Source organism: Lepidothrix coronata, unplaced genomic scaffold (genome assembly GCF_001604755.1).
Source record: "Lepidothrix coronata isolate B3197 unplaced genomic scaffold, Lepidothrix_coronata-1.0 Scaffold326, whole genome shotgun sequence".
Classification (NCBI taxonomy): Eukaryota; Metazoa; Chordata; class Aves; order Passeriformes; family Pipridae; genus Lepidothrix; species Lepidothrix coronata.
The window spans coordinates 93,452-111,678 of NW_016690506.1; the positions used below are offsets into that span (position 1 = coordinate 93,452).

At 43.9% G+C, this 18,227-nt stretch overlaps 1 protein-coding gene across 7 annotated transcripts in view; it reads left to right on the forward strand.

Moving 5' to 3' along the window:
* IKZF2 (IKAROS family zinc finger 2) overlaps positions 1-18,227 on the forward strand; it is a 118,387-nt gene that overhangs the window by 55,303 nt on the left and 44,857 nt on the right. For 4 of the 7 annotated variants that reach the window (XM_017838151.1, XM_017838153.1, XM_017838152.1 and 1 more), the window contains 2 exons: positions 6,225-6,473; positions 16,273-16,440. In XM_017838151.1, coding sequence (XP_017693640.1) covers positions 6,225-6,473; positions 16,273-16,440 — 417 coding nt within the window. The remainder of the gene's footprint in view (positions 1-6,224; positions 6,474-16,272; positions 16,441-18,227) is intronic. The other 3 variants (XM_017838154.1, XM_017838155.1, XM_017838157.1) reach the window with 2 other exon arrangements.

Sequence of the window (18,227 nt, forward strand, 5' to 3'; positions counted from 1 at the left end):
CACACCACCTCCAGAAGATATGAAATAAGTCTTCTGTTGCATTTAGTGAGAGTTTAAATTGACTTCAGAGGTAACAGGCTTAAACTGAGATTCTTCAATGTGAAAACTAAAAATTTCTAAGGATCCCTAAATAAGCTGATCAGTTCTCACTGAATTTCTGGCGCATTAACCACCTCCATGTGGGCTTGAAGAATCCCATTTGTGGCATGCAGAAAAGGACTCGGCACAAAGCTTCTGAATCATTCCCTTCTCCTTTTTATTAGTTGTGAAATATTTGGTTTGATTTAACTGTTATGAATGGACAGAACCCTGCAGAGGTCACTGTGACAAGGCAGTGTCACCATCTAAGATTTGCACTGGCTCAGTGGCCAAAAGCTAAATCTTTGGCAGCTTGCAATGAACAAATTTGACACCCAGCGTTGGGGATGTCCGTGAGTAATGGAAGAGGCCCTGCTTAGGCTTTTGGCACTTGACTTGAGAAAGGAGTTGGGTAATTCCCCTCTCCGTTCACCCTCATTTGTTCCATCCAGATACAACTTCATTTCTGTCTGAGCCTCCAGAAAGCCTCAATCTACTGTGAAAGCAAAACCAGCTCCCTTGAAATACACCTTTCTAACCCTCAACTGAAACATCTCCCATTTCAGTGTTGGTACGACAGCGTTGCCCACAGGTGTCATTGAAGAGACATCCTCTCTTCTGCTGAGGGTCACTGTTACCAACCCTGCTGGTGCCCTGAGCGGGCCTGACTCTCCTTTTCCCTCGGCACCACACCTGTGTAGCCTTGGAGCGGTACCTGCTTCACACCAGTGCAGCTCGAGGAGAAGGAGAGGCCTGCTCCTTTCTCAGGAACTAAATAGAATTTGCTAAAGCTAATTTGTTTTCTAGTGTCAACTTGTTCACTAACTGCTTTATGGCTATGAGGTGACGACAGAGCTGATTCTGTGCCTGGTTCTGCCGCTGCTGGCCTGGCATTCTCAACCCTTGTGTGTGTGCCTTTTTAAAAAGGGGAGGTTCATTAGTGCTCTCTTGTTTACACATTTAATAGCTCAAAATTAAGCTGAAAAGAACGTGAAAAGCCTTGTTAAATAAGACCCAAATTCTACCAGCAACATGAAACTCAGAGATGAAGTTTTCTTTCAGCTAGGACCATTTTGTATTATCCCAGGAGGAAAGTATGTTTGAACTCTTGTTAAAGTCTCTCTACACTTTTGGAGTGATGTAAACACCCTATTTAAGGACCCTTTTTGCTACCAGAGTGCTCTTAGACTGAACAAGAGCCAGGGCTCATTGTTTCCAACTTTTGGCATTCCTTACCTTGAACTTTCAAAATCCATCAGGGCTGGAGGGTTCTCCCCCCTCTCCTTAAATTTTCATTTTACAAAACACTCATCAGTTTGCCATTCCAGCTCTTAAAATTAACTGTATTACACTTAACACTGCTGAGTGCTTTGAATAGTATAGAAACAGGGAGTTTAATAGTATAGGAATGCTCCACCTCTGAGGTTTGCCCTGTGTAAGAACTGGATACCTGGGTTCAAAACCTGTGAGAAGCTGGGTCATTTTTTTATTTGTCTCTAGCTGCCAATTAGCAATGTTCATTAATCCACTGCCTAGGAGAAGTGCATGATTAAAATAGACAGTGTCACTGACCACTGACAAGACAATATGCAGAAGGCTGTGCTGTAGCTGCCTGTCATTGTGCTGCTGTAGTTAGAGCTCGGTCTCATTTTCCAGGGGGAAGTAAGAATTTCTTAGTTTCTTTGCATCCTGGTGTAAAGACAGACACATCATCCAGGCTTTGAACATTGCATTGCATTGTGCCCTGGGCAGGGAGCCTGCAGCAGACCCTGGGATTGCTTGTGCACCACCTGCCAGCCGCTATCAGACAAGTTTGGTTAGAGAACACGTTGTGTCCACAGTCACTGCAGATGTCCTTCGCCGTGTTCGCCCACAGAGTCATCCAAGGCTCCTTGGGGGCGGCAGATTTGAATTTTGCCTCCTCAAGGATGAGTATCTGAAGCTGGGCCAAAGCTTTGTTTCCTGCTGGTGAGAAAAGAGGGAATGGGGAAGGAGGCGTGGGAGGGCTTGAGGGGTCAGGATTGATGTGCTGCTCCGGGGGCAGCAGGAAGGGGCTGGTGGTGCATGGCTGCTGCCAGGAAAGGCTAACCTCTAGCTCGAGACCACAAACCCTTGGTGGCAGTGGCCAGCTTGGTCTTCCAAGGCCACAGATAAAATAAGCAATGACCTAGGACAGCAGACAGTGGAGGAGACAGAGGGGCACAGTCCTGCTGCCTGCTCCCTGGTGTGTTGGACAGAAGAAATTTTGTTCTGTAGTGGGAATTGCACTCTTGTTTGCTTGCTTAAGAAAAAGATGACCAGTGCTTTAATTTACACTCCACCTGGGGATCAAATCTCTCAGTAAGACCAAAGGGTTCTTTTCCCCCAGGTCTCGCTTTTGAGGGAAGGAAATTTCCATGACAGAGGATGAAATACTAGGAATACTTTTCTTAGGTGGATCTTCCAGCTTCTGGTTTGTAGCCACACTAATTTGTGGGTGAAGGAAATATTTTGGTACTGAAAACTTGCCAAAAAGCTGTTTAACAGGGAATTGCAGTTTAATTAGCACTTATGAGACATTAAGAATAATTGTATTCAATTTGGCCACTCAGGATAAGGTGTGATTCAGGATCAGCTGGTTGGTACTCTGAAAAAAAAAATAAAAAGGAAAAAGAAAGAAATATTGCTCTGTGGACTGGTGAATATGTGCCATTAACTGGGAAAAAGTGGAAGAAACTTGTATTAACTGGAGGGAGATGGTTTGACTTCATTATTTTGTAGTGAGCCGGTTTACAGTTTATCCCTGCTATCTCTTTCTCTGTGATTTTTTTTTTAATTTAGGAAATGTGCCAAAAACTTTAAAAAAATCCATTTACTTATTTATGCTTTGCACAGGAATGAGAAAGCCTACCACTTTTAGCAAGCATGTGAACTAGAAAGGCAAGGGAACACAGGGTGAAATTTTATGTGGAGGCTTGTGTATAAGGAAGGGTAGCCATCAACATCCCTTGAATATTTCTTTTTTCTTCACAGCAGAGTTCATTGTGCTCCCTGAGTGCTGTAGGTGAAAACAAAGACAGTGCCACTACTAAATGAGTGCAGTTTCAAAGGCTGGCTGAGAAAAGAGAAAACAAACTATATGCAATTTAAATGCCTGTTTGTATGCAAGCTACCACACGGGCTAATACACACACCAGTGTGATGTAAGGCAGTGGAGATGACCTGATTAGCAAAGCCCTTGCAACGAGCTGAGGGGATCCCTGCTGCACCAGTGCTCCCTCCTTGGGGACCTGCGACTACTCCCAGCCGAAGGAAACCTTTCCCCAGCTGCCAGGGGCGTTCTGAAAATGGCAGTGGCAGTGCTCCGTGTGTGCCCGGAGGTGAGGGAAGTAGGAAGAGCAAAGAGCCAGCACAGCCCCGTAGAACAGCTGGGATGTTGTGAAGGATGCAGCGTGAATTGCTTGGGCTTTGTGAGCTCCGTTTGCAGTTGTGGAGCGCTGTGTGTTTGGGAGGCTGTGCTTCAGCAAACAGCTCGCACCGTTTGGTTGTGCTGTTCATCCTGTTGCTTGAAAGCTGTCATTCAGTGCTAGGTCAAGATAAAGTAAGTGGTCTTCCCGTTTGAAGGCTCTTGCAGCCTTGTTCTCCTGTGTGCTGAGCAGGCAGAGGTCCACAGCTGTGAATGGGAAGTCGTGGTGCTCAGCACTAACTGCAGTCAAGTGTTAATTATTCCAAGTCAGAGAAATAGAGACAGAAATCTATATACGTAAGAAGACACATAAGATCCAAGACTTTCTCCTGTGAGTACATATAAATATACACAACTGGTATGTGGGTTTTGGTTATTTTGTGCATTCCTGTGCCAGGAGAGTGTGCGAACTTGTGGCAGTGACCCGGGGTTTTGGGTGAGGAGCACAGGGCACTATTTCTGGCTCTGCTGTAGCTACTTGTGTGGCCGAGTGTATTAAGTCCTGCTCCTGAAGCCAGCAAACCATTTATCCGGGCTTCATTCTCAGACTTGCTGAATACCCCAAAAGGCTGCTATTATTGGAGAGAACTGCCATTCCTTAGCTCTCAAAGTGGGCTTTCCATAAATCAGCAGCACGGGCTTTCCATGGGGAGGTGGGTCTAGGACCTCAGCATTCTCCCTGCCAGCCCACAGAGCTGCCCGAGCTCCTTCCCCTCTGCTCTTCCTCCCTTCTGCTCAGCTCTTCCACCAAAGGTAGATCCTCCTGGTCAGGAGGCTGTTGCTGTGCCAGCCACCATACCTTGGGCTCGCCACCAGCATGGGATGGCTTCCTGTTGCTTCTCCAGCTGCCATGGTGGGACAGGCCCCCTCATGCTCCCCATGGAAACAGGCTCCTCTTGACCTCTTTCTGCCCCTGGCCGCCAAATGGGGCCAGGTCATGGTTGTTCTCTCAGTCTAGGCTGCTTTTTCTTTTTTTTAGAACAATAAATGCATCTTTGTGGTGACAAAAATATTAATTATCTCCTATAAACGATGCACTCAAATATTTCATTGTTGCAGACTGTTTGGATGGCGGTGCCTGTGCTGACACAAGTCTGCTGTGATGTGATCCAGCAGTGTCCTTGCTGTGGATGGGCTTTGCCGTAACAGTACTTTCATTCCTGAGCTCCCATTAGTGCCTTGATGAATAGTGGAAGATGTTTCAACAATTTTTTATTATTAAAAAGCAGCATCTTACCGTTGCTTGGTCTCTGGTGCCTTTACCCTGTTCATTATGCTTTGCCTGGGAGTAACAGCAGTGATTTAGAGTTGCAACATCAACATCAGTCTCTGAACCTTGTGTTTTCTGGGAAGGGGAAGAGAGAGGATGAAGGAGGAAGTCTAAGTAGTAGGGTTTTTTCTTCTGACATTTCCAGACTGGCTGCTTAAAACTGTGATGCCTCACAGTGATTAGACACATTTATCATAACTCTGACATTGAGTTCCTGGACAAGAACCCCCTGACAGCTGCTCTGGAGCACACCTGGACAGGGTTTGGAGACACCAGCCAGGCCCAGGGCACTCATTTGTGCTCCAGGTCCACTGCTGTCACTGGCACTCGTGCTAATGGCCTTAGTACAGAGGTCAAAGACTGCTTAGATATGAAGGCTGAATCACCTCCTTGTTAAACCCCTCAGCAGGATCAAGGCTTAGGGAAGCAAACACGTGGGCTTGCCTTCTGGCTGACACTGTGGATGGAGGCTGTGACTCTGAGATGGACCTTTTGGCAGGTTCAACCAACCATTGAGGCGTCAAAATGGGGGTGTCTGGTGATTAAAACACCCCTGCACTGACACCCCTCTGTGAAAAAGCCTGGTATGTTCATTTCCTTTAAAGACTTGCTGATCCCACAAGCTTTTGGTGGTTAGAGGAGGTTTATCCTGTCACCTGAGGATCACAGAAATCAGCAGCGAGCCCGTCAGTCTTACCAGGCAGATGTGAAAGATCTTCAGCTGTGCGCATTTCACTTGCAAATATAAATAATCCAGCAGTGTAGGTCTCGCTGCAGCCCTGTTTGCCTTGGCAGTGTCCCATTGACGTGAATCAGAAGGTGGGAGCACAAAGCACTGGAGGCTCATCCAGAGCCTGGTCTCCCCTCTGTCAGGGAACCTGTCCTTGCAGGCAGGGTGATTTGGAGATTACTGGCACAGCCCACAGGCCTGACTTTGCTGGGTCCCTGCATTTTGAACAATCCTGCCTTGTTTCCTCACGTTGTGCCTTTGGGAACCTGCCTCTTGGGGCACTGGGCAGGAGTGACCTGGAGGGAGCAGCTGTGGCTATGTCCTTTGCTCCTGTGCCTTCGCTTCCTTGAGAGGAAGGGAACTCCTGTGTTTCAAGCTGAGAAGCAGGAGGTCAGTTCTTAAGCCTGCTGCATCTCTGCAACTTTTGGTAGGTCTCTGGATCACGCCATGCCTGAGTTTCTAAGCTGTAAAATAGGGATAGAAATGAGGAATTTTTTAACAAAAATAAGGGCTTGAATAAATAAACAGCTGTAACTTGTGATGCTGTCACCACCACAAGGCTCTCATGTTGGTTTGAGCTTCGAGGCTTTCATTTAATACTGATAACAGTAAAAAAGTTTGGTATGATATTAGTGACTGGAAACTTAGAAAGTGTTTTTAATTTTAACGTGGTTTTAATTTTTTTTTTTTTTTTATTTCAGCAAATTCAGTAAAGCTAGAAATGCAAAGTGATGACGAATATGACAGGAAGCCCCTGAGTCATGAAGATGAGATCAGAGCTCACGATGAAGGAAGCAGCCTGGAAGAGCCCTTCATCGACAACAGAAAGATCCAGGAGCTATCAAGCGAGGGAGGAATCCGGCTTCCGAATGGTAAACTGAAATGTGACGTCTGTGGCATGGTTTGCATTGGGCCCAATGTGCTAATGGTACATAAAAGGAGCCACACTGGTAAGCAGCTGAAAGAAAACCTGGTGACTGCCTGTGGCGTCTGATGTTGATGTTACCTGACAACTCTTCTTCTTCCCTTTTCATTCTTGGGGTTCCAGGAGGCTGGGGGGGTGGGAAATGGGCTTCATTGGTTTTGTTCTCTTCCTGCTCCCCAAATTCTGGTGATGTTCTGTTTCTGGCAAGCATGGTGCTTCCTTGACTTTGATTTCCAGCCTTTTGTTCTTAAAAGCAGCACTAAAGTCTGGAAATTGCTTTTCTTATCGTTCTTGACCGGGGGCAAGATGGTGAGAGTCATTCTGTGGCATGGAAGGGGTGTGTATGTGTGCGTGTGTGCGTGCATGTGCAAGACTTTTGAGCCTTTAAGGTGAGTCTTAGATGGCCTTCCCTTGGAGGTGCTCACGGGTGGGCAAGGCCAACAGCTTCCTGGGGATCTCCCACCTCCTTTGCAAGTGGCTGGGCCTGGGATTAGCAAAGCCCACCGGGGGCACTCATTACTCACCTGTCCTGTTGCCAGGGTGGACTTGCTGCTCATTGTGTGACAGCTCCATCAGGGAAACCTCACCTGAACCCCTCCTGGGCTCCCCCACACCAGCCAGATACCATTCTGGGGGCAGCTTTCAACGCTCGCTCTCTGCCAGCATTTGTATTTTTATTACCATTAGTATTACTACTGTTTGGAGACCAAAACAGCTGACCAGGCTTGGGGGTATGAGTTCAAGAGGTGGATGGAACCTTTGCAATGTGCTGATTGAGTGGTCTTTATGGCTTGAAAGATGAAGCCTTGAGCTTCAGGGAATTTTTGGGAGTTATGGCTAATATGATAAAATGGGATGCCCAAGAGGCTGGTAGTCTCTCCCCTCTGCTGAGGAGTGACCTCAGGTGGGAATGACAGTCACCTCCAACAGAAGTACAGGTGGTGCCAGAAGACGATGCTCTCTGATAGTGCCTTGGATTCAAAAAAGCACTTAAGCTTGTGCTTAACTTTTATGAGATTTAAGCACATGTAAGTCACCTGAACTGCTTCAATATAAGCTTAACTTAAGATACACACTTAAATCTTATTAAGTTTAAGCACAAGTTTTTGTGGTGGAGCCTCAGTGGGTGCTTGTTCTTCATATTCTTTGGCCAAACTGAAAGATGCTTTGCTTTTTATCTTTGTCTACTATTATTTAATGGGGTCAGAGACTCACACTGACTGAGACATCTGCAAAGATATAAAAAGTGGGGGGTTAAGGTAGAGAAAGAAAGACTTTGAGTAATTCCTTTGTAAACCTGGTAGATTGCAGTCAAGCCTGCTCTTGATGTGCAAGAAATCAATAGAGTTTCTGTACAGAGAATTAATAAATATATATTATAGAGTTAATGCCCTGTATATAAGTTGTATTGATAACAACTTAACATAAGTGTATAATGCAAAGCATGGCAATATCATTTATGATGCTGTCCTGATTTTAGACAGGAGTTACGAGAGGGGAAAAGCATTAGCCAGAGAACCAAAACCTTGATTAACAATTTGACATGCTATTGCTAGGAAGTGGAAAGGGAAACGAGAACGTAAGAGGCTGAGTCCCCAGCTTTCAACCTCCCGAAAAGGTTTCCTCTCGGAGCGTATGTATTGTAGGTGCATCAGAGTCCACGTATTTGAACTGCAGCAGCTAAACTAGCCCTGCCAAATTTAGATACCTAATTAAATGGTCTGCATTTTTTGAAATACTGAGTAGCTAGTGACAAGCTGCCCTTTTCATGGTAAAGAAGACATGTAAATTCCAAGTGAATGGAACAAAATCTCGTCTGCGTGAGGGCAAGACGGCCGTATGGGGGTGCATGGGCAGGAATTGCATAACTGGTAGCTTTTTCCTTGGGGCTACTGCTGGTTCCTCATAGAGCTCTGACTCTTTTCCCATCAGAATGGGATGTACTGTTCTATACAGATGATTTCAAGCATATAGAAATGGCATTTCTTTTAATGTGCAGCTCAGTGCTCTGCTATCAGTAAACCAGTTGGCAAATTTTGCAGGGGATTTTTTTTCCCTCCACTTTGTTTGTTTTTTAATGTGTACTGCTGCTTCACTGTCCACAACAGAAGGAGAAGTTTTCTTGGATTTCCACATCCTTGATTTCAAGGAGTATTTTTAACACACTGGTATATGTCTTTTAAAGTGCAGTATTTTAAAATATATTGCCACTTCCTCGGCAGCTGGGCTGGCCCTGGCTCTGGAATGAGCCCTGACCTGTGGGAAGGCTGGTTTTGCAGCCCAAGGGAGAACGGTGGAGGGAAGGGAGGTTGTCCCCAATGAGTGGAAACGGATGACATTCTTCATCAGCTAATGCAACTGGCATGTGCATCCTTGCCTCTCAAAGCCAAGTTAAGTATGTTTTGGGAGCCGAGTCCTGCCTTACTCTCCTCTTTATTTGCACACAATCAAAGCATGGTCTGGCCAGTTGTTTGCATTGGCAAAAACTGAAGTCCTTTTCCCTTCCCCGAAAACCTGTCAGCATTCTATGTAAATCACCCAAAATCCTGTGGTCCATAGCGGAGGCTGTAATTTGTGTGTGTGCTGGGATGAGTGTGGCTTTCCTTGCACCAGGGATCCAGGCTTGGCAAGAAGCTGTGCCATATGGCTCTGGCTGCACTGTGCACATAAAGGGACACACTTTTCTCTAGCCAATGCTCATCTGTTCTTGAAGAGCAGTTGTCTTCCCTGCCACATTATGGTAGTTCAGTCAAACAGACATAGGGGTGGGGAAAATAATCTGTGCCATGGATGAGGCCAGAGTAGAAGAGCTCAGTGTCCCATCTCTGATAGTCATGTGCTGTTACCCCTTCCTGTGATACAGACCCAGCTGGGAATTTCCCATTTATCCTGCCTCGTGCACATGGTGCAAGCGATGCTCTGGTGCACGGCACTTCTGTCACGGAGCCCATGGCACTGCTCATCTGCTTCTGCCAAACACAACATTTCTCTGAAAAACTGATCATAGAGGTGAAGAGTTTTTATTATCTTCGTGGGCATCAGGAGAACACCTCTCTATTTATTTGTCATTACTGACAGAAAATAAGTAAAATGCTCAGTGTGGGAATTAAGCATTATGCACTCCCTGTGTTAGTGAGCAGCGTAACCCCCTGCCTCGTGTGCCATGTCCTTGTATCAGACAGATAGCACGTATCAGGTTTGGTTTATTCTCCTCCTTTCCCATGCTATGTTCTTTTGGTCCAAATTTCATATTCCACAGCACATTCCCCAAGTTGCAGCATCTTTAGCAGAGTTTTATGTTACAGGAGGTGGCTGGTCACATAATGTTGCCACTGGATACTCCAAGGGTTTTTGCTTAGGGATGTAGATGGAAAGGCAGAAGAAGATAAGGTCAATAATCCTAATTTTCTGAGGTAACAGAAAGGAATTTTAGTGATTTCTCACCTTTTTATGCTGTCTGCTAGTGGACCAGAATTGAAATTTGCTTGCTCCTCATTTTTGGTAAAGCAGAAACTATTTGCTGGTACAACTATGCTGCTGCCTCTGTGATCTGCAAGATCCACACGGTGTTCTCCCCTGCGCTGTGAATTTTGATCTTTCATTATACTTTTTTTTCTCCACTGTAGTATTCAGTCCTTTATCTAATCCACTGCTGGATTTTGAAATACTTTTTATTTTTAAGGGAGGGTTGGGATCACAGAATCACAGAATGCTTTGGGTTGGAAGGACATTAAGCTCATCTCGTTCCAACCCCCTGCCATGGGCAGGGACACCTTCCACTAGACCAGGTTGCTCCAAGCCCCATCCAGCCTGGCCTTGAACATTTCCAGGGATGAGACATAGACAACTTCTCATCGTCACTGTTTTAAAAACACGCCGAAGTGAAACATTTCCTCTGTGTGGATGCAGCGGGTAAGCGGCAGAGTACAGCCGGGTCCCTGCATACCTGGCATGGCACAGAGCCAGCAGGGACGTCAGCCTTGCCCCACCCTCACCTTGAGCTGCTGGTAGGTTATTTTTAGGCTTTTTTTTTAGGGGTGTTAACTGCAGGAAGGTCTGAAATCTTTGCTTGGACTCAACATGCACTTTTAGTGCCTAAGTCAGCTAAATGAGTTACATTATGTGCCCATGAGGGAAATCTTCAAGTTCTGTCGTAGCGTCCGCAGTGTTATAACTGAACATATGCAACCCTGGAAGTCTGAATGCGATTTGTTTTTTCATGCAGAGTTCAAGTTTGTGGGACACAATTAATAAATGAGGAAAAACCCAGCTGTGTTGTTCCGTAGTACAGACTTGTATGCCTAAAGCAGCTAACCAGGAACAAATTTAAACAAATGGCCATATTAACACATTGCAGTGAACTCCATTGGTCTGCCTCTCTTATTTTGTTCACAGAAAGGTTATATTTGGTTTAATTTCTAATTTGTCACCTCGTGCAGGCTTCCTGTCTGTAGCAATGTGAATCGATTTGGCACTGAATCAAAAATCGTAGGGCTAAATTTCTGAAAGTCATATTTTCTGCTTAGGTTTTGAAATCTAACCTTTTGAAAAGCCTCATTTTCTACTTAAGCATAAGGAAGGGGAGCCGAGATTTTTGAAATCGCTCTCTGCAGAAGACCCTCTTTGCTTGCAGTACTCAGTAACTAAACTCTTCTGATATTTTTGCCAGTTCACTTAAAAGATTTTTCTGCTGTAAGAATGTGGTCATAAATTTGCACAGAGGACACTTGGAAATCACCCAGGATTTCCCAGGAATTTTTCATGAGAGATTTTGTCACTACTTTTTTATAATAAATTGCCCTATCTGGCAGCAGGTTTTTCCCAACAAAAAAACCCTACTAAAATCACTGATTTAAAGTGATGTGCAGCCTGTTAAGTGAATCTGGTAGAACAGTGAGTAGGTATGCAGGCTAGCTATGGTCCCTGGAATAACAAATACAGGACAGGAATGGAGCAAAGTCTGCTGCTCTGTGTCTCACTTGGGTAAAGGCAGGTTGGAACTCGCTGCTGTCAGTGTGTTGGGAGCACAGCTGATATTTTATTTGTGCTCCTGGGACAGAGCAGAATCAGAGCAGTTGCAGCATCTGATGGATCAGGAGAAATGTTTCGTTTTAACTGAAATATTAACAAAAAGCATGCTACAGAAAGGTGAAAATCAATATTATTAGTAAGAGCAAATACTTTCTGATGGCAGCACAGGCACTGTAATTTTACTTTAAGAGACTGGAAAGAAAAAATCCTGCTTGAGAAGTACCTAAGCTACACTTTGCATATCAAAAGTATGTGCTGCACAAAAAAGACTGAGATCTCAGATATACATTTAGCTAGGACAGATACTGAAGTCCCACTGGACCTGGTTTTTATGTAGGACTGCTGCTTTAGGAATAACTAGGCCTTGATGATAATGAGAACTAGTGCAGTAACTCGTGAGTCTCTCCCTTTAATTTCAAAGGGACAAAAGTTACCAGTCAAGGGTTATGAAAATCTAAGTCTCCTTGGTTGCCAGGTCTATGGCAACTGTGTCCTCAGTCAAATTTCTGTTTTGATACAGAAAACATTGCTGCTTTGCACCGAAAATATCAGTGTTTTGCACTGGTCTGAGATTCGAAGAAGGGTAACTCATACCGAAACTTCTGCGCAGCACTTCCGCGCCGAGGCGGGAAAGGAGTTATTGTGCAGGGAAGCTTCCAATTAAGCAGAAAAAGGAGTTGGTTTGCTTTTTGAAATAACATTTGACATATGTGAAATCAATTAGTAGGAATTTAACAGTTCGTTTGCCTGGTTTCAGGTCTTATCAGGCTCGTAGCTTGTGCTGTGGAGTCTCCCACCAGATACCCATATATTTAAGATACTATGAAAAGCCCATGTCTTGCTTGCCCTGACTTCATGGGTCCAATTCACCTTTCATCTCACAATTTGTTTACACAACAGCAAGTTAACCTATGTACTTTAGATACTGGTGTAGCTCAAGAGTAGTAATATTTCATTAATATTATTCATTATTATTTTTCCTGGAGGAGACAATGAACTGTGAAGTTTCAGGAATGTTTTACTTAATTTAGAAGTAAATATTTGAAATCACAGCTTTTAATTAATATTTTGTTTAACTGTAAAATTATAAAACCCCATGGATGTATTTATTTATTAATGTAAATATTCCCTGGCACAAACCCCTCTTGCAAAGCCTTTAGGAAAGGTAATACTTAGCAGCTCTGGTTTACCTTGCCCAGCCCATTCCTGAAGTAACTTTAGATAATTAAATTCCCTGTGTTGGAGAGCAAGGCTTTTAAGGCATTCCTGGTTTTGTCCGGCTTTAGATTCTAAATCTGCAGTTGAAAAGAAACATCTTTTTTGTTTGGTTAACTGTTCCTCCCCCTCTCGCCACCCTGAAAGTCTTTTTTCCTGCCCCCCTCTCTCTTTTTTCTTTTTTTTTTTTTTTTTTTTTAATCACTAAGGTTGGAGGCTTTTCTGCCCTGGTTTAGCTCAATAATAGAGAAATGTTTAATACTTAAAGTAGGCTAAAAATATTTTGCAGTTATGTTGCAGTCACATAGTTTCTAGTGCTGCAAAGCAAAAAACTCGCTTAGTCACCTTTCAGTGGAGTTCTTATTTTAATAAATCTGTGTAAGTACATAGAGTCAAGCAGTAAATACAGAGCTATAAATGGTGGGAAATGCACTGTGCTTGTAATCGTCGTTACCCTCTTGTAGTCGTGTGTGCCACCTTTAATAGGTCTATATTTTCTAGTATGTCCCTGCTACCATCACCCTCAAAGACAGGAAAGCATTTTAAGCGCAGTCAGGGACTGTCACATAGAGAAAAAATGTGCTTAGAGACTTTGTGAGTGGATGTTTAATTTGAAGTATGACTGATTTTAGCTTATAAAACCCTTTAGTTTTCACAGAAGAGTAAGGGAGGTGAGTAAGGACATCAGGGTTGTTGTTTTGTAACTAGGAAGTAATAATACTGAAGAACAGCTTACAAAGTTACCAGGAAAAGGCAGCAGGAGAAATAATTGGAAGGCAGTCTTCTCAAGGCATTGAAGTGATAAAGAAGGCTTGTTTGTTAGTGTCTGGAGTGGACATCAGACAGCACAGTTCTTGGAAAACCAACAAAATCTTCTTGCTATTCAGTCTTTGCTTCTCTTTGTGCACTCTTCTATTGGATAATGGCCTCTCAGATTAGCTGTGCTAAATGTAAAAGCTGCTAATCAATAGCACGAAGGTGTGACCAAAATTGCATCCCACAAGCCTACAGCTTAAACAAGGAGCTGGAATCCAATGATTGGACAAAAGTGTAACAAACAGATCAAAGCAGCTATTTACCCGGAATGAAGCCAGTAGGAAAAATGAATTCATGCTGACTTTAAATAGATACAAAGGTTATTTAAGGTAAAATGTGCTGTTGGATTCTCTTGTGAGAGAGGAGCAGACTATGGGTGATTTTGTGGTGAGTGTTTTCATGTCATCTTGGCCACTGAACTGTGTTGCAGTGACTATTGAATTCCAGACCAAAGGCTTTCAGCATCTCTTGAGCAGCCAGTTTATTGAGGAGTAATACGCGCTCATATGGGGCCTCCAAAATGTCAGAGATAAGTGGGTGATGTAGCGGGTAAAACACAGTAACTGCATAGTTTTACATACAGCAGGAGTAAAAGACTTCAGACTTGATAAGAAACGTGCTACCTTCTTTCATGTTGTCATCCTGAAACTAAAGCTATCATTCCAGAATACTCAGAAACGTGTCAAAGGAAAGGGCTTTGCCTATTTTCTCAGACAGCGAAAGCAAAACAGAAAAGAAGAAAAAACCCATGTATTTTTCTACTGCAGTCTCTTTACATATCTCTGTTATGGACATTCTGAAGTGATATAAGAGAAGATAATGGCTAATCAGATCCTTTAAGTGTAGTGTGGGAGTTTGAAAGGGAAACCACAAACTCTTTATCAATTCTAATGAGTTTGTGTTCAGTGTATTGGAAGAAGAGCTTTATACCGTGATTTTTTTTTATCATTACTCTGTAATGTTCTTGATGAGATTGTAGGAACCTTGGTATCTTCTTGAGTGCTTCTTCAGTAGTCTCAGATATGATTTCCAGCTCCCACATGTGAAGTCAAGTTGCAGAGGTATGGCACATATGTGTCACACCTACCTTCTGCTGCCCACTTGGCAGTGATTTAAACCACTGAGGCAAGAATTGCTTGTGGACATCTGTAAAAGCACTTTTTCTTCCTCTCTTTCCATTTGAATCTCCAGACATATTTTGGACTTCACATTAGACACAAGAACTACTTTGATGAAAGCATTTTGTCCAGCAAGGGAGTAATCATTTTAAAGCAATAGAGAAAGGCTTTGAAGAGGTGTGAAAGATCACAGAATGTGTTTGTTTTTCACAAGATCTGTGCTTCAGGCCATCAAATTCAACCTCAGAAGTCCCACCGGGATTCAACCAAGGCTCTGTAATAGGTGATGCACTGAAAAAGTGGACAAGGTTGCTTACATCTGAAATCTGGTGTTCAAGACCTTGTTGAAATGGGGCCCTGCTTGGTGTAAACATGCTTTAAATGGAAGAGAATAGATTTAAATTAGATATGAGGAACCAGTCCTTCCCTGTGAGGGTGGTGAGCCCCTGGCACAGGTTGCTCAGAGAAGCTACAGCTACCCCATCCCTGGAAGTGTCCCAGACCAGCTTGGATGGGGCTCAGAGCAACCTGGTCTAGAGGAAGGTGTTCCTGCCCATGGCAGGGGGTTGGAACGAGATGGTCTTTGAGGTCTTTTCCAACCCAAACCATTCAGTGATTCTGTGTTCTAAAGCCCAGCTGCAGTAAAGCACTTGGGCAAGTGGCAGCACAAGTATATGCTTGTATTCAATTGATTTGCTCAACAGGACATAAACAGATGATTAGAGCTGCCCAAGAATGCTGGAACAGTCTGAGTGTCCTCAACAAATGTTGACATAGAGTACGATTTTAATACTATTTCACAAAACCTGTGTGAGTTTGTCAGGGGTTTTCCTCTAAAAAATAATTACCAAAAAAAAAAAAAGTGTTTTTTGTCTGCCCAATCCCCACTGTCTAGAGCAAACATGAAGATTTAACGTAAAAATAAGCTTTGGATGTGTGTGTGTGCGCATGTGTAAACACATGGGGTGAAGGGAGAGGGCAAGGTCTAGAGTTTCTGTTATTTTTTCATCAACTGAGTCTTTTTAATTTGTTTTATGTAGAGTGCAAACTTGCTTGTTTCACAGTTTAATGGTGAAAGATTTTTCTCGATGTTTGCTTCTGCCCAAAGCTTGAGGGCCCGATCCTCACTTGTATCGATTCCCTTCGTGCCACTCTAGCAGTGCAAAACAGCCTTTAGAAAGGACTTTCAATTAAAGTATAATGCAAGCAAGAGCTTTGTTTTGAAGCAAAGACCTTAACACCTTCGCTAAGGTCCAATTGTTATGATCAGTTCCAAATACTCATATGGATTGGACCTATACTGAAAATAAGTGCAAACCCATAGAGATAAATACTACAAAATCACAATTACGGATCTAAATTTTCAGCAGAGCTCATCTTTTATAAAGGATAGAACCTCTGAGGTGAGGAACTTTCAAGAAATTCAGCCTGCACTGATCACCTCAAGTAAAGATCTTCAAATCCCTATTGGAGGTTTTGCCCATTGTGCAAAAGAAATGGCCTCTGACTGTAGCAAGTGCCGTGTGATGGGGGCAGTGGGGACTGTACCCATGTAAGAAGGCACTACTACAAAGAGCAAGATAATGGCCTCTGTGCATCCTCTGATGTGTCTTGACAGCTCTCTCCCTTCCCCTTCCCTTCCAGGTGAACGCCCCTTCCACTGTAACCAATGTGGAGCTTCTTTTACCCAGAAGGGGAACCTGCTGAGGCACATCAAGTTGCACTCTGGGGAGAAACCGTTCAAATGTCCCTTCTGCAGCTACGCCTGCCGGCGGAGGGACGCCCTCACAGGACACCTCAGGACGCACTCTGGTGAGCCCACCTTGGCTTCTCTTCCCAATTCTTCCTTCCTTTGTCACTACCGTCCCAGTGAAGCAGGTAGTGAAAATAACCGTGTGTTCCTGGTGGCTCTGGGTCTGTACCATCCTCCTCAGATAGTGCAGCTCTCCACTTTGGGAAAGCCTTGATGTGAATCAGAAAAGTTGTGGTTCAGCCACACCTCTCCTTTTGTGTAACTGAGCTCCTCTGCTGATGCTATCACATTTCCCTCTGAATGTCTCCTTGGGTGTATCCAGGCTCCGCTGGCAGATTGTTTTGACGCTCTAGGCCCCAAAGTGGCTGTGAAATTCCAAGGATCAGAAAGGATAACTGTGGGCTCTTGGAAGCCTGCTTTGCAGTTCATACCCATTTCTTCATCTAATAAGTGCCATATGCTGGTGGAGGTCAAACTTGTTCATCTTTCAAAAATGTCTGAACTGCATTTTTGATTCAGTTACTTCTTGCTGTAGAGTCCTAATTCGTGGCAGCCGCAGCAGCCACCCTAGAGCAGAAGGTGGTCGAGAGAGATTCGATTTCTCTTGCCTCATTCAGTGATAGTATCTTGTCTCTATCAAGTCTACTTGATACAGTTGCTTGATATGTTGCAGAGAAATATGCACCACATAACTGCACTCTGGTAGTCACGTTGGAGCTCCCGTGATCAGGATCAGATGTGGTTTTAGTCCCTGTGCACCAAGGGGCTGCAGTCTGCCCACTTACTCATCTGTGTAGGACTCCTGAGTAAGATCTTAACTTGCTGCGCTTTTTATCTCCTAGAATGTTCAACTCGTGTGTTCAGGCCATTTATAAGGGGCTGTGTTTTTCATTGTTGAATGAGCAGAGATAATTGAACTGGTTACAAGTGACAGCATTACAGATGAACTTCTTTGAGTTGTTAGCGAACGTGTGACTGCTGAAACACAGTGGCTGAAGTGTAGCTGCAGGAAGAAATCCTGCATAAGCTTCCTGACTCTTCCTGTGTATTTCTCCTGCAGGGTCAACCTCACTTCATTAGAAGTTTCTGTTTTATGAGCATTAAGTTGGACTTAGGATGCAGAGTTGCCTTGGCATTTCCAAGAATAGGAAAGGATAAGCTAGTAAGCTTCTCCAGGTAAACTGGGGAGTATGCAGGAGGCTGTATTGGTGGAAAGTGCTTACAGAAAGCATGAGCATCCAAGGAAGTGCAGGTGTGGGAGAGAATTGCTTCAGTTGCCAGCTGAGAGGATTTGATCTGGAAGTCAGAAGGGAAAATGTCTGTGGAAATGTGAGGTGCAATTTTCACACATCTGACCATAATTGTAGTTTCAACTTGAAATTTAATAAAAACCAAAGCACGACAAAAATGTTCACAATGAAAATTAAAATGGAGTTGTGACAAGAAGTATCCCACATTACAAAACGTAAACATTGCAGTTGAAGATTTTTTTCATCATATGAATATGGGTTTTGTTACCTAGAGATTGCCGTTAATAGGCATTGTTCTTCCTGTATGAAAAGCACATGGCTGATGGCTCTACTTTTTTGCGTGAGGATGAAATGTAGAGGTGTGGGATTTTCCGAAGGCACCTAAGCTGCTTAGCACATGAGTTCCGCTGGAGCTCCTTCCCTAAGTGACTTAGCTCGCTGACTTAGCTGTGTTCAGCACTGCTCAGTTTGTGATTTTATGCTTTGTTTTCCGTGGAGAAAGTGTCACCCCCTAAGCACTTAGCTACAGCAGCTTTCAGCAGAAGGCCAGCCAGAACAGACAAGTGTTCCCAAAATACTCTCCAAGAGTAGGGCTC